The following is a 16,219-nucleotide window of genomic DNA, read 5'->3' as shown; positions in this document are numbered from 1 at the left end:
TTCAGCAAAGACAAAGCAACACAAAAAAGTCCAATAAATTCCCGCAGATTGTGGGGGCGGCAGGACACTGGCCACCCCCCGCTTTCGCTCCCACTTTGACTGTCGTCTGCCTGCGCAACACCCCCTAGGGGGACGCATGCAAATTGCAAATAATTTTTCTACACTTTGTTCACTGTCTTGGCTGGCACTGCGAGGTCCGAACATGAACTCCACTTCCGGCCTCAGCCACAGCGAGCGAGGAGAATGTGTGGCGGGATGGTGCAGGGTGCGCAGCTCCCACAAAAAGGGAATGAAACGATGAATTATGGCGATTTTAAGGCCAACTTTGTCATGCAGGAGGAGGTAAAACAGTAGCTGTGTGCCCACCAAAGACAGGAGACACACTCCAACGCCAAACCCAACTCAAACAATAGAGCCAGACACAGCTCCAGAGGGGACAAAACGCGCCAAACCAGAGATATGCGCCGAAGAAAGTCCTTCCGGCGAACAGATCGTGACACGAACGAGAGTAAAGGGCCGCTGCCCAGTCCACGTACTTCGAATAATGAGCACAATCACGTTCGCAGTCCATCACTGAGAGCGAGAGGGACCAGAATGCACACTGTACAGTGGCTCATATTCGTATGTATCCAGCACATCCAGCCACAGTGGTGGCTTATCTGTGTGAGCCTTTGGCTTTTTGCCTGCCTCGCCGTTGAATAATGACCTCAAAATTGTAATGACTACAAGGCACGTACTCGATATAAAGCATGTACACACACACACACACACACACACACACTCGCGGCAGGGGACCCAGCAAAGAGGCGGATCCCTAGTTTTTTATGAGACTAAGTAGACTTCCGCTTTTCAATTAAGCTTCACACAGTACTCGTATTGTTGGGAGGTGTTTTATGCGCGATTTGCATGGCAGTCGCGTTTATTAAACTGCCAACAGGAGCAAAGCACACACATCAGAGGTAATGGCTAACAACAAGAACAACAGCCAACACACAAAGCTGTCAGGGCCATATTGAAATTGTGGGCTGGGCTGGGCTGGGCAGGGCTGGGCTGGGCCAATATGCCAGGAGGGAAGGCAAAGTGTGTGCGACCTGTTTACGCTTGCTCACAAAGATAAATTGCTCAAGTGTGTGAGATAAAAGCAATTGAGAAGGCGTCATACCAAGCGGGAGGAAGCGACAGAGAAGCAGAAGTAGAAGTAGGAACAACAGAAGGGAAGCAAGACAGATTGAATGCAGAATCTACGCACACTGAGCACAAATTGTGGCTGAAAGCACTGCAGCAAACATCCCTTACGGGCACTCGGAAGGTTCACAGGGAGGTGCGAAATGGAAGAGGCTCCCAGGCATGGCCCCAGGGAAGTGCAAATCATAAGTCTGTATTTCTGCCTACTCTACTCATGCACGCCAGCGAATCTGAACAACGAACAATCGAATTGCCACGAGTGCAAGATCATATTTTCACCCAAATGTTGGAGTACATTTCTGTTAGGTATTTGAAGCATTCAAGCGAGTTTTTAGAGGCCAAACCTTTGACTGGTTGTCCACTAAGCAGTTCCAGTCGACAGTCCCAGTCCCCATGATAAATAATCATCTTAAGAATGTCACGGACGTAATGCTCTATGGGAAACGCAGCATTCATTTGCAAAATCGATTACCTTTGGGAGCTGCTTTTCCACATTTCAAACACATTCCAGAAATCACTATTTAATGCTCCCCAGTCTCAAAATCATTGATGTCCAAAGTGCCGAAATGTCAGCCGATAGCCGATAGCCGAGAGCCGAGTTAAACTTCCAAAATCCGCTTAATCACTCAACAGCAATTTCCTTCGGCACTTCCCCACCGCACATTCCTCTGAAATCTTTAATACTCTGCTGGAATTTTCAAATTTCAAACTTTGTTGTGCCAGCTCGAAACTCTCTGCCATTTGTCTATGTCGGAGTGGTCGAAAGTTTCTTGCACTTTGTCTCACATCATTTTTCGTTGAAGCTCGAGTCGCTTTTTTTGCTCTATTCCATTTTCGGTTTGATAAATTAGTTGGACATTGCAATTGCCCAAATGGCCAGAACAAGAAGCAAATGATGGCCTGCTCTGGCAGCAGGTCCCAGCTCCCAGCTTCCCAGCTCCCCAGTTTCCATTCTCCAGTTTCCAGTCTCCAGTTTCAGCTATTTGCTACTGGCGCTTCTGGCGCGATTTTGCCAGTGGTCTCCGGTCGTCGGTCGCTGGTTTTGGCTATGCAAACTGAAGAAAACTCAGTCTTATGTTGGCTGAAATATCTCAACACCTCCAGTGCTCAGTCGTGTTTGCCACATCCCCCCCCTCGTTGTCGTACAAAGTTTCGCCCATTCTGCCGCAAGTTCTTATCTACGTGCATTTGTCATACAAGAGCATAGAAATAAATGGCTGCTTCAGCAGCAGGAGTAGCAGGAGCAGCAGAACAGAAAGAGGAACAGATGAGGGCATTGGGCGGCGAGCGGCGAGCGGCGAGGAGACATTGCGTGCCCATGGTCTGCGGCTTACGAGCAATTTCTTAAAACACATTTTCAATTTATTTTATACCTGTAATTCTGTACTTGTGCCACCCCACCCAGACCCCTGCCTTGGCTCTCTCTCTCTTTTCTCCGGCTGTATATTTAAGCGAGTTGCTTTCCTTTCTGTTGTTGTCGCAGGACTTTGTTCAAGGACTCTCGATACTGTCGCGCGGCTCGGTGGAGGAGAAGCTTCGCTGGACCTTCTCGCTGTACGACATCAATGGCGACGGCTTCATTACGAGGGAGGAAATGACTGACATTGTGACTGCCATATACGAGCTGATGGGCCGCCTGCCCGACGAGTGTCCCGAGGAGGAGAAGATCAAGGGCAAGGTGGAGCAAATCTTTCAGGTAAGCAGCGCCTCCTCCCCGCAATGCCCCAAATCCAAATCGAAATCCAAAACTCGACAACTCCAGCCATTACTTATGCTAATTACACAATTTGCATTTGCGTCTGGACGACTGCACGAACATGAAACTTATTTACTTTGCATTATGCAAATGCCAGAATTGTCTGTTTCAATTTGATGGCCAGGGCCAGGGACGGCCAACGAGTCGCTTGTCTTGCCAGTCACGCATTGTCATTAGTGGTCGTGCAGCCATTTGGGCTTGGGGCCAGAACTCGACACAAATTGAGCGCAGAAAATTCGCACGCGGCACGGCACGGCACTACTTGGATTATGTTTTGTTGAGAGCCAAATTGATGATGGAAATCATTCACAGTCCATCGCCAGGATTCGTCCCTAACTGTCCTAAATCTATCTTTATCTTTATCTTTACACAGAAAATGGATATCAACCGTGATGGTGTTGTGACGCTTGAGGAGTTCCTCGAGGCCTGTCGCAATGATGACGCCATTTCCAGATCCATGTCCGTATTTGATACATCATTCTGACCATATCCGACGGACAAGGGCGATGAGTATACGGTGCGAAGGCCGCGACGCAGTCGCAGTCGCAGTCGCAGCCAGCAGCAGCAGAGGCAGCAGCAGCGACAGGGGCCGGAGAAACGTAAGTCAAACCACAAGGCGAAGAACAAGCATCCGCAAAAACAACAACAACAGCAACAGCAACAACAACATAGCACTAGACACCAAGCGGCAGCCATAGGCTGCCACATCATTGACATGGACGGTGGCAGTGGCAGCGGCAGCGGCAGTGCCAGCGGCAGCAGCACCACAACGGCAACGGCCAGCACAATGAACTGCAATATCCACCATCACCACCAGCACCAGCACCAGCACCACCAGCATCACCACCGCGAAGAGGAATGTGAATACGATGAGGAGGAGGATGACAAGACCGACGACGACGACGACGATGATGATGATGATGATGACAATGGTAATGATGATGATGACGATGAATATGGCATAAGTCGCACGGCAATTTGCCGGCACTGCCAACGTCCACAGTGGGAAGTCCTGCAGCGTCCAATACGCCAATGCCGATCCCGTTCCAAGTCCACGTCCAAGTCGCGCAAGCGCAGCAAGAGCCGGAAGCGCCAGCAAAACCACCAGAGAACGAGACAGCATCAGCACCAGCACCAGCATCAGCATCAACAGCCGCGCTGGCCCGAACTGAATGTGGCCAACGAGCAGGCGATTCGATTTCGCTGCCCGCAGGTGGGGCCGCTGGTGGGTCGCGACCTGCACACACCGCAGCCCAAGCACTTTCACCATCCGCAGTTGCAGTCGCAGCTGCAGCTGCAGGTGCCACAGCAGTTTGTGCCAAAAAAGAGTAAAAGAAAATCCAGACAACTTCAGCAGCAGCAGCAGCAGCAGCAAAAGGATGGAACAGAACAGACCACTCGAAGTCCAGCCCATTTCCAGTCCAGAGTGGCTTCCGTGGGAGGCGCGCAGGTAGCTCAGCTCCCTTTGCCCCCACTGAGCGTGATTGTGGGTGGGCCGGAGGCGGGAGAGGCAGAGGCACTGGGAGAGGGAGAGGAGCAGCAGCTGCCGCACACACCGGACTCGCCGTCGCTGGTGACTGTCAGCACCTGGTACACGGTGGCCAAGCAGGGTGTCTCCTGCTAATCTGTGTGCAGTGAGTATCCGTATCCGTATCCTGGATGATTCCCGACATCTCTGCGACATTTCTCAATTAATCTTTTGAATCGGTCGAGTTGTTGTTGTTGTTCGTTTTTACATGCATAGATCTACATATGTACATATAAATGTATACCTAAAACATACATACATACTAGCATACATATGTACATACATCTACATGTTTACATAATTACGTACATATTTTATGCATCCGAATGTGCATTTGAGTGTATGTGTGTTTTAGCTAAGCTAAATTTGTTTGTATTTACTCGTTAATATTTTAAATGTACTTTACATACGTATTTAATTGTTGTTTTTATTATTAAAAGTTAAGTTTACATACATATGTATGTATGTATGTATGTATGCATGTATGCATGTACATTGGTCGATGTTGCAAACTGTGAAATAGTCTTAAATATAGATATATCTATGGAAATTATATGTATATGTACATACGAGGCATTACATACATACATACATACATAGTACATACATATGTAGGCTGATGAATTGCATAACCGAAATGAAAACCAAAAAAAACCAATAAATTTATTTTACATGAAAATAAAATGTGCGCAATTCCAACACTTTCCTTTGGTTTTCCCTTAGTTTTACTCTTGCTCGACACCGATTAATATTCTCATATTCATAAATGTTGTTAGCTGTCCTAGAGTTACGAAATTGACGTTAGCTGTGATGCAAAAACAAACCCAAAACCACAAGAAGAACAAATTATAAAATATGTATAAAAACATAACATGGCAAAATTGCAAAGAAAAAGTGTTGAAACTCGAGGCAAGAGAATTTATTGCTCAAGAAACTGCGTCTAAGTATTTTTAAGCGTAAGAAGAGTGCAATTTATGTGTGTGTGAGTTGTGAGTGTAGATGTGTGAGTGTATGTTCATAGGAAGAACCAGAGACAAAGCCCGAAGCTCATTTTGTTGCTGCTCTTTTTTGCTGTCAAAGTGCAGCAATTTGAACGCTTCAATAAAGAAATTCCGCGGATAAATGTGATGTGATATTCTTTAATTATATTCCAGCACAGCGCAGCGCAGCGCAGCACACTTTCCAATGTCAAATGGAAATTAATCGAAAAACCCACACACGACACAAAAAAGAGTGCACCGAATTGTGAAAAAGTGTGTGGTAATATTATTATTGCTTATTGAATGAAACGAGTATGCAGAATAAATGGACAGAACACTTTCAGAAAATAAAAGGTTGCGCCAGAAAAAGTCGCTGTCATTGAAATGCAAATTAAATAGAATTTCGCTCAACTCGAAACACGAAAAGATAGAGTTCACATGTACATACACTGTGTGTATGTGTGGAAAGTGATTTGAAATGAAATTGGTTGCGAAAAAATAATAATAATATTTGTTGCATTTAGGTGGCCGCCTCTGCTCGTATTTTTGCCAACTTTCTGCTTCCTCTCTGCATTGGGCAAGTTTAATTGGATGCGACGCCTGCCATGACATTGTACTTACTACTCCACTCTGTTGTTTGGCCATGTATTATAAACGAATTTTGTTGTGTACAGATGTGTGTGAATGCGTGTGCCAACTCTTTGCAAACTTTGTTCGAGCGGCAAGCACATTGACGCTGCGAATGGGCAAAGTTTGCTAAGCGTTAACTTATTTTTGCCAACTGTTATTGCTTGACATGCTTTTGGTTGTTGTTGTTTTCATTATGCCACATTGGACACAACACGGAAACACACACAAACACACACACACACACACACACACACACACACACAGACAAGCAGAAACAAAGCAAACAAGGATACAAACGCATGGGAATTGAAATTTGTGTATGGCAATTAAAATATCTGCTTTATTCCTCTCTCTCTCTCTCTTTCTATTTCTCTTTCTCTTTCTCTTCCTCTCTTTCTCTCTTACTGCTTATTGCTGCTGGCCCTGTACATGCACACACACACGCGCACACACACGAACACACCCATACTGAACCACGCATTCGCACTCATGCAGAAATTTGCATAAAAACCAAATGATATGCGCAACGAGAAAATGCAACGCGACTCTAACAAATAGAAAGGCAGAAAACTATCAAAAAGAAAACTAAAACACACAGTAGCCATGCTCCCAATGTCCATAAATATGCAATTATGGTCTGGAGTGTGGATGTGTTTATGCAGCAGCAGCAACCAAAGCTGCAGCAGCGCCAGCCCAGCCAGAACACAGCAACAGCAACAACTCCACTGTCACCTCCCCTGTTCCATACATCATCAAACACTCAATGAACGAAACCAAACACGCACTGCTTGCAAGCAGTTCTTTCGCTGCTCGACCATCGGTGGCCACAGGCACAAGCAGTTTCGTTCTCATTTTTGAAGAATGGCAATGCAAATGCTTTAAGCCCATGTTCGGCATGTAAGTACTCCCCTGCCCCCAGCCCATTCCCAGAAATGACCCATTGAAAATTGATATATGTAAATGTCTATGGCATACCAAACGAAAGCTTTATACAATGAAAACTAAAACTAAAACCATACTCTTAATGATTAAAACAGAAAGATGAAAGTATATTGAGAAAATTGATTGAAGGATAAACTATATTTATACGGAGGAGAAAACGAAAAACAAATAACAAAAAACTGCAACTAACAAAGAGAAATATATACGATACGAGTAGATACATAAATGAATTTCGACATAATTTAAACGTAATTGGAACCATTTTGACTTTCTACTTAAAATACAATAACACAAATGAAATCCATTGCATGTGTAGATAAATAAATGTGAACTTTGTGCTGTCTAAATCAAAATAATGGTAGAGAAACCCCCATGGAGGCGGAGGACACAGTAGTTCCCCCGGGCATATTGTTGAATTTATTCCGATTGGTTGTTGTCTTTCCATTACCAAATTAGAGGGATCGGAGTGGGGGCTGGCGATGATGAATGAATGAATAATGTCTTCTAGCCTGCCAGTACGCACATGTGTGGGTGTACATATCCCACTCAGTGTAACGAAACGTGAGTGCGTCAGAGAGAGTATTGGAAGCTGAAAGAAAATCAAATAAAAACAAATCTTTGAATCAGAAATTGGACCATAACAGCGTTGCAGCAATGCAGCAGTGCATAAGGCAAACAGCAGCTGAAACTAAAACAAAAACAAAAGCAAAAACAAAAAGGAGTAGCATTAACCGATGTCCATGTACATATGTATGTAAATATCTACATATAAATGTACATGTTTACATCCATGTACATGTGTAGTGTGGACATGTAATACGAACAAGTATTTATCCAGTGAATTGGTGTGTAAGTGTAATTTTTTGTAGCTAGATATAATGAACGAAAGACACAGCACACACAAGAGCAACAACCGGCACGAGCTGAAGAAGAAAACTACTAGAAATAGAAGAGGAAAAGTATTTAAATTAAATTCGAACTGTACATAGTATACAATATAGTGTGGATATGGATATGGAAGTGTAAGTGGAAAATGGTTTTCGTTTGCTTGCAGCTCGCAGTTAAACCTACTAAAGAATCCTTCTCTATATTAACTCTAACTCAAAGTAATTGTTGCATTTTGAAACCCCCTATATTTACAATACATCTAGCTGTGTACTTAGCTGTAGTCTTCCAGGAGTAAACGCAACAGCAAACTTAAACTGAAACAGAAACTGATACAGAAACCGGAACACACACCGATGAAACTCTATTCCACGTAGATGATGAGATGAGAAACCTGTAGCAAAATTGTACCTTAGCTGAAACACCTCGAAAGCTTTCCAAACTAAAACTAAAACTAACACTAAACCCACAACTACGTTTACTTGAAAACCTTAGCGAAATGAAAAAACCAACCGGAATACAAATTGTAAAACAATAGCGAAAAGCTCTTTAACAATAAACGTTGCTGTCAAAATCAAAGAGTTCAATATCATAATGGGATCTACATACATACTATGTATGTACATGTGTATAGGCGACAAATTATGTTATTTTTAGATAAATGTTATCAATGGAGTATTAAGCAAACGAACGTCTAGCCAACACAACCCGAAACCAAGTTCGATTCCCCGTACCCCATGGTTCTTCGATGTAAATTCCTTCGACCATTGGTTTCCTACTACATATGTAAGCTACTAGCGGGGTCCGATCTGATCTGATGCACGACAATATAAGTAGAGCCCGAAAACAGAACCCGATACGCAAAACGATACTCACCCACGTACCCAGTACCCAGTACCCCCACGTTCAAAGTCCGAACCCACCCCAAAACGAAGCCCCGTCTAAGCGCAGCCTGATTTCGATTACAAGCTCAAGGCTTGGTCGACGTTTCTCAGTTGATGGAAGCACTCTCTCCCCCCCTCTTTCAATCTATCTATCTATCTATCCATTTAACTAGCTTTCAATCTTTTTCTGTGTTAGTTTGTGTGTGAATTAGCAAACAAGAAACTTCAATGCTAAGTCTATTTCAAACAAATAATGTGTCAAATTTTCAACCACAACAAGAAGAAAACGCTAACAAAAGAAAAAATACAAAAGATAATGTGGAGAGAAATAATTGGAGGATTGCCAACCAAGTTGCAAGTATTTTCCAGGCCTAAGCCTTAAAAGTGTAAACCAAGAAACTTGAATTAGACGACTCCGTAGAGAGAAGGAGAGAAATATGTAATCGTTATTGTATAGAGAAAAGCTCCTTCGAGGGCGCGTGTGTCTTTTTTTCTTAATTTATAAGCTGTTAAAATCAAATTTTACTAAACCCAATTAAGTATTGAACAAAGCCAAGAAAGTCATTTAAATGGAAAATAAACGAAAGCGTAGCAGAACAATTATGTATGTAAGTATGTGCGAAATACAAGAAACAAACAAGCAGAAAAGAAAAACCAAATATCTCGTTTTAGAGAAAATACTTGATTTCTTCAGTTGTTGCTGTAAGAAACTGTTTGTTGTGTTTAAGCGAGAAGAACAGAGAAACTACATGTCATACAATAGCGTAGAGCTAGGGAAACAACTTAAAATTAGCGATAAACGAGCATTATAGCCCCACAGCTCTGACTTGTCCAAGAGTGGGGGCCGGAATGCAGCTCAGCCCAGCTCAGCTCCAGAAGCCACGCACAGAGACAGAGCGCAGTGCGAGGAGTGAATTATATCAAAATTCGAATTGTTATCAAACGAGCAAAAGCAAGAGCAAAACGTTCTTTAGCAAGCGAGAGGCGAGCCGAATTGAGGTTTTAAAGTTACACAAATTTATTGGTGCAGAAGTCTTCGTTCGCTGCCCAAAGCTATCTTCAAGGAACCAGCGGAAGCCGATGCCAGAGAGACTTCTGCTTGACCAGAGCGAACCGAAGAATTTTGCGTTACCAAGAAAGAACACGTTATGAACACAATTACAAATTGAAAATTGATAATTGCAAATTGATAATTACGATAATATGTACATCCTAGTTGTAAACATAGCTGATCTTTTTGGTGTCAATTTTAAATGAGAAAACCAAACAGACGAACAAACAAAACCACTCTCCATGCAATAAAAAACACAGACAAACAAACTAAATGTTTCAAAACTAAAGAGAAAAACCAAAAAAAGAACGTTTAAATGCAAACAGCATGAACCAAAAAAATACGACGGACAAAACTTAATTAAATGAAAACGAAATATTTTTTTTGTGAAGTTAAAATGTGTATAAAGAAAATAAAAATTAAAATAATTATACAACAAAAATGAAAACTGAAATCAAAGTCATTTGAAGCTGCGGAAACCCCAGGTTCTAGCTGTGCCTGTTCCAAGTCCGGTAAGTGGCGAAATAGCATCCATTGGGCACTGGGCTGCAGCCAGCATATCGAATGCATTAATGATTACCTCGCGGACTGACTGCCACCGCCTCCTCCGTGGCCAGTACGCTTGTGCGCCATAAAGCGCCTGTGATTACAGCCAATGAGGCTGTTGTTGCCGGGCTGCAGGCGCACCAAAGGGATTTGTCCAAATTTTGCGGCTGCAGAGCGGCCAATTATGTGCGTGTCTGGCATTCAGCAAGCAGCAGAGCGGTAAATGGATTGCACGAGCATATTTTGTGAGCTGATCGAAGAGGAAAATCACCATCAACCATCGAGCGGGCTGCACAATCTATTGGCGTGTGGCTGTGGGCGTAGATGAAGACATAAATGGGGGGCCACAGCCCTGGTCCCTTGACCAGCCACGTCCTGCAATTATAATGCGGCAACGCTCAAAGCACGCACAAAGGCAGGGTCAAAGTCTACAGAGGGAAACGAGCAAAGGAAAAAGGACCGACAGGGAAACTCACTTAATTGTTACGAAAAAGAAACACCGGAGAGGCAAAGGCAAGGCCAGAAGACGCACATGGCAAGCAGAGGCAGGAGGAGGCGCTGGCACACGGGTCTTCATTAATTAAATCACGTTGTAACGGAAATGAAGTTATTGACAGGCATAAGTGGCCATGCCAGAGGTCCCTCTCCGTGTGTCCTGTGTGGCCAAACATGTGTGTCGCTTTCATGTTCCATTAAAGAGTTACTTCACCTCTTGCCACACTCAGCACCCAAGCGCACCACTCAACAATTCATGGACAAGCGCAACTTTTCACTCAGAAAGGCAGGCAGCGGGGCTGCAGCGAGGCTCGTCTCTGACATTTCGAATGGGACGTGTCTGAATGGAGTATCCTCCCAGTGAGCTGCATGCCCAAGTCATTCAGATCTCATCTGATCAGATCTGCTGCGATTAAGAGCTAGTTTCCAAGCTCTTCTAGCAACATCGACAAGTGCTCAAGTGCTCTGCTCGAAGGATTACGAAGAAGTTGGCACAACATCAGCGTGCAATTCAGTGCAGACGAAGACTTATCACCTTCCTCTGCGCTCTTTCAATGGCACCCTGGACCGGTATCGATTGTCCGGGATTGCCCTAGACAAGTTTTCGAGTGGAGTTAACATTAGGAGCGTTTATGCCTTTGTTATGTCATCAGCCGCTGCTGCTGCTGCTGCTGCTGCCGCCCACAATCCGTTTTTGGGGCCAAACTGCGCATAAATATTTACGGGATTATCCCAACTGCTGTCGCAGCCATTGACAACGATTAAAGTGAATGGCTGGGATGGCAAGTTGAATGCCGCCAGCAGGCAAAGCCAATCGAGGCACAGCCACAGCCACAGCCACAGCCATGGAGCACAGTCCCTCCACCGTGTTGGCCGTTGGCAATTCGAAAGCGTTCAATTACTTGCAAGTAAGTATTTTCCGCATACCTTGGGGCGTAAACGATTGAACTGGCCAATAATGACTGGCAAACTGATTGGGGCAGGCGGCAAGGCACTTGCCATGGAGCTTGAATGGTAAACCAATTAATGCACACAAATACTCGTACGCCAATCACTGATCCCACATCCGTAGACTCTCATCATTATTTCCATCCATTCCTGGCCATAATCAAATTCAGTGGCCACTGCCCGGCAAAGTTCTTTCCGAAAGTTTCTATGTCTATATGTGTGGGCAAGAAATCAGAGTCCATAGATAGGCGAGAATGTCCCTTTCGTGGGAGGCATCAACAATGTTCTATTCCGTAATAAATACGGACATTATGGGAGGCCAGGACACACTCAACAAGAACACGAACACGAACACGAACTATGGCCAGGGCCATAAACCGAAGCACTTTAATGCCACCAAATTTGGACATAAATGTGACACAAATGTCACACAAACTTATTGATTTCAGTTCCATCCACTTCCACTTCCACATCCACATCCACGCAGCTGGCAGGAGACGGACAGACAGTCGTGGTGGGGGAGAGGCGTTGAAGTTGAGCAAACCACTTACATCTCGAGTCAACTTAAGGCCAAAGTCAAAGCCAAAATTGAAAGGCCGTAACCGAAAACCGAAAAACCAAAACTGTAATCAAACACTTTCCGTTCTGTAGATGGGCGGGAGAATGTGTAGGGAGGAGAGAGGGATGGGAATGGGAATGGGTCAGACCACAAACACATTGTCCAAGGTGGACCCAGAGTGTGTGTGTGTGTGTGTGTGTGTGTGCGGCTCAGAGATTGCAATTTACACGGCCCTTTGTGCGGGAAGATTCTTTGAGAATGCAATCTCTTAGCCTGCAAATTGGAAATCGGAATAATCGGAACAAGAATCTCAGTCTGAATTGGTTTCGAAAGACACCCAAGAAACCAGCTGGATTCCGGGATACATCAAAGCAAACATAGGACTTGGGTGCGCTAAGAGCTTAAGCATTTGAAGGTGGCATTCCCATTTCAATTAAATTTATGTATGAAATAAGGAAGTCTCTTAGCGACTGCAAACTATGGAAACTTCCCTCTTGCAGTGAGCTCGAATCTCCTATGCAAAGAACTTGACATAACTCTTGTTCTCCCAAGGGGTTATTGTTGGCTGTGTCCTTGCCCTTTCTTCTCCTCTTGCTAACTTTTACCTTTTATTTCGCACCCTGATGCATAACCCACAAATGGGTCTGGCAGTATTTTCCCTACTTTTCGTTTGTTTGTTCCCTTTCCTCTTAGCTTGAGCGGAAACTTTCTCTTCTGCAGTTTTTTCTTCCTTTTTTTGGTTGTTTTGCTTTTCATACTTTCAGTTCTAATCACTTAATAAATAGCGCGCTGAACATCATCAGCGGCAAATTCCTTGCTGGTTTTCTGCTCGGCATTCTCCGGTCTTTTGTTTATCCCTGGCGACAGCTACCCAGAAGGGGGCGTGGCACTGTGGCAGTGTGGGGCGAGTGGAGCCAGTGGTGCAGAAGCAGCAAAAGATGGCAACGCTCACCAACAATTAAGTCGCATTTGTAGTAAACTTTTGGAATACGAAAATATGTTAAGACTCTTGTTAAACTTGTCCGGTTGCACGAAAGTTTCCTTACACACCAACCCCCCCACGCCCCAGCCGCATCCTACTTCCGCCCCTGCACTCTGCACCCACCCATATCCAGGCAGCTAATTTGTTGCCTTTGCAGTTTCTGCTCTCCTCAGTAAGAACTCCACGCCCTGGTCTTTGGTCTTTGGGTCTGTCCCTAACAAAGTTTTACATATGAATTAAGCGTGGAATTCTCCAACAAATACACACACACAGCCGGGAGCAGACTTGCAGGACATTGAGTCAACATTTATGACATTTCTTGGGGCGCTGCCCGTTGCCATTTGCTTGCTTTTTTGCATAACTTTTCAATTGCATTTGAAGTTGGTCTATTGTCTGCTGCCACTATCAATAGTATCGATGGCTTTGCGACCATCTAGATACGATCATGGGCTTACGATCGCGCTAATAGCTAGCAGACACTAGACAGGAACCGTCGGCTAATTGGGCGGACAGCAAGCAGTACAGTTGGGAGCCAGCCAAAACAATGGAGTCATGACTTCTAGCTCTCTCCCGCTCCCTCTTCTTGTGTGCCTGTCTCTTCTCGCTCTACTTATCCTGCTGCATCGCTATTGGCTGCACGAATATCTCTGTTAGCTACAAAATCGAAATACTTAAATGCTTAATGACACTAGTCAACACGACAAATCGACGTTTTTTGACAGATTTGAATTTGCTATCTGCCAGAGTAGTTAAAACTAAAATACTGAAATATAAGAAAGCCTAGCCAAAGTCGGTATCTGACGGAAAATTAATGGTTCGGTGGGTTGGTCAACCAATTTTACAAAATTAAATCATAAAATTTGAGCGTGAAAGCTTAACCAAAGTGGTTGGGTCGAATGTATAGCTGCTTTTATCATGTTTTCGGCATTGCAAATAAATGCAATACAACCAGATGAAGGATACTTAATTATATAATTCATTAAATTATAAAAAAAACTCGGCTTGGTTCACAGCAAGAAAAAAAAGGTTCCATTTTGTTGACTAGTGTAACCAAAGGAGAGCAGGAGCTAGTCGGACCCCAGACAGCGGACCTCGTTGCTCTGGCATCATAATGACAGCGGAGCCTGAGTTCCGCTTGAGGGTGAGTTCCGTTGAAGCGTTGGAATTGGGATTGGGGTTGGGGTTTCCGGTGTTGGGGGACGCGAAATGCAATTGTGATTGCAATTGTGCCGCACATGAATTGCGGGTGATGCTCTGGCCTGTCCGTAGCCATCACAATCTTGATGTCGCTGTCGATGCCGAAGCCAGTTGTAGACAGATAATGTAGCCACTGAATGCCATACATATATTGTTTGAACATACAATCGTGAGTACGTATTCCCTTCGGCCACTGCGGAACTCCACTGAGAGCATAATTTGTGTGGAGGGCCGAAGCGAACTTAAATACACAATTGCCATCAAATTTGAAGTGAGCACCGAGAATTGATGGACATCAGCATCAGCATCGGAGGGGGGACACAGACACACATATTGGGTCCTCGAACGTTCAATCGGAACAGGAACTGTCACGCATTGTTATCTTGTTCCTTAATTGTCGCCAGGGGCCCAAGCCAGAGGTCAGGCAGTCGCCAGCTGTCATTTGCCAGCTGCACCTCTAATTACGCTCCATTATACTCCTCGAGGCTCCAGCCACTTGTGGCCATGTCCATGCTTTGCGAGAGAGAATGAGAGTCCCAATGAGGACCAGCATGTACGTACATACGTACACCATGTGGGGCATGGCTAATTTATGCGCATATGTTATGTGCAATAGCCGCACATTACTCATCCAAAAATATGCAATCAAAACCGTTAAGACCGCATAATGGGGAGGCTTAATGGGGGACAGAAGATGGAACGATTGACGCCAAAGAAGGCACAACAATACTTGCAAATAAAGAACAAGTTACCAAGGAAATGTACGCGAGAGTCAAGGTTACAATGTAGAAAGTAAATAAGGCTTAAAGATACTGCAGTTGCAGAAGCCAGTGTAAGAATTCCTACAGATGAACCGAAGGACTGAGTTCCTGCTTCAGCAGCGCCTCACAACGTTCTTCCTCTTTGTAGCTTGCATAGGTATTAAATTCTCTGTAGCAATAAAAGTATTTATGTGTATTTTCACTTTTACTGAACAGGTGCTGGAAGGGACATTGTACAAGTCCTACCACAAACAGATATGTAAACGCTCGTCAATACAGCTGAACATGTGTGGTTATGTATACATTTATTCCGAAATGCTCGTAAACTGAAGTTGAATGCAAATAAAAACAAAATGAGGATCCTCATGTGGCTCATCATGAAAATTAAAGGTGAAACTATAACTAACTGTTGGCTCAATAAAGGCCATCAAATTGCCAAAGGAGACTCCCGTCTCTGACATACGAAAACTACATGCTCGTAAATACATTTTTTATCAGGTTAACATTTACATATATTCAAAATAAATGTCCATCGGGGTATGCCATGCTGCGGCTTAGCCATCAAACAAAAATAAAACCAAAGGCAGAACCCGCCACCCGTTCCCCTGGATGTTTGTGGGGTGCTTGCAGCTTGACGTTTCCCGCAAGAAAACATCTGCAGGTTGCACATTTGCTTCCACTGCTTGTAGAGATAATGGATCGCATGGCTAATAGATTAGTTGTGTGCTCAAGCAGCAGCATAAGACCATGCTTAAGTGCTGTGAAAACATGGGAGAATGCAGCTTGAGGTCATTAATCCTTCAGTAAAGAACTTGCAGTGGGTGAAGCTTGTCACGAAAATAAATATAATTAAAAGGAACCAAATATGTAGAAATGTAAACAATATACAT

General features: G+C 44.2%; 1 protein-coding gene across 4 annotated transcripts in view; it reads left to right on the top strand.

Moving 5' to 3' along the window:
- The window catches only part of LOC117896792, a 78,097-nt gene extending 69,567 nt beyond the window's left edge, over positions 1-8,530 (top strand). For 3 of the 4 annotated variants that reach the window (XR_004649050.1, XR_004649048.1, XR_004649049.1), the window contains 3 exons: positions 2,669-2,881; positions 3,315-3,540; positions 6,575-8,530. Coding sequence is in view for 1 of the 4 variants with exons in the window: in XM_034805303.1 (XP_034661194.1) it covers positions 2,669-2,881; positions 3,315-3,404; positions 3,453-4,565 (1,416 nt within the window). In the remaining 3 variants the exon portion in view is untranslated. Of the gene's footprint in view, positions 1-2,668; positions 2,882-3,314; positions 4,696-6,574 lie in introns of those variants that run through there. The other variant, XM_034805303.1, reaches the window with a different exon arrangement.
- Positions 8,531-16,219: the final 7,689 nt, after the last annotated feature.

Source organism: Drosophila subobscura, chromosome A (genome assembly GCF_008121235.1).
Source record: "Drosophila subobscura isolate 14011-0131.10 chromosome A, UCBerk_Dsub_1.0, whole genome shotgun sequence".
NCBI classification, from domain to species: Eukaryota; Metazoa; Arthropoda; class Insecta; order Diptera; family Drosophilidae; genus Drosophila; species Drosophila subobscura.
Note: the sequence above shows the minus strand (reverse complement) of the source record. Positions and strands in the feature narration are given on the sequence as shown.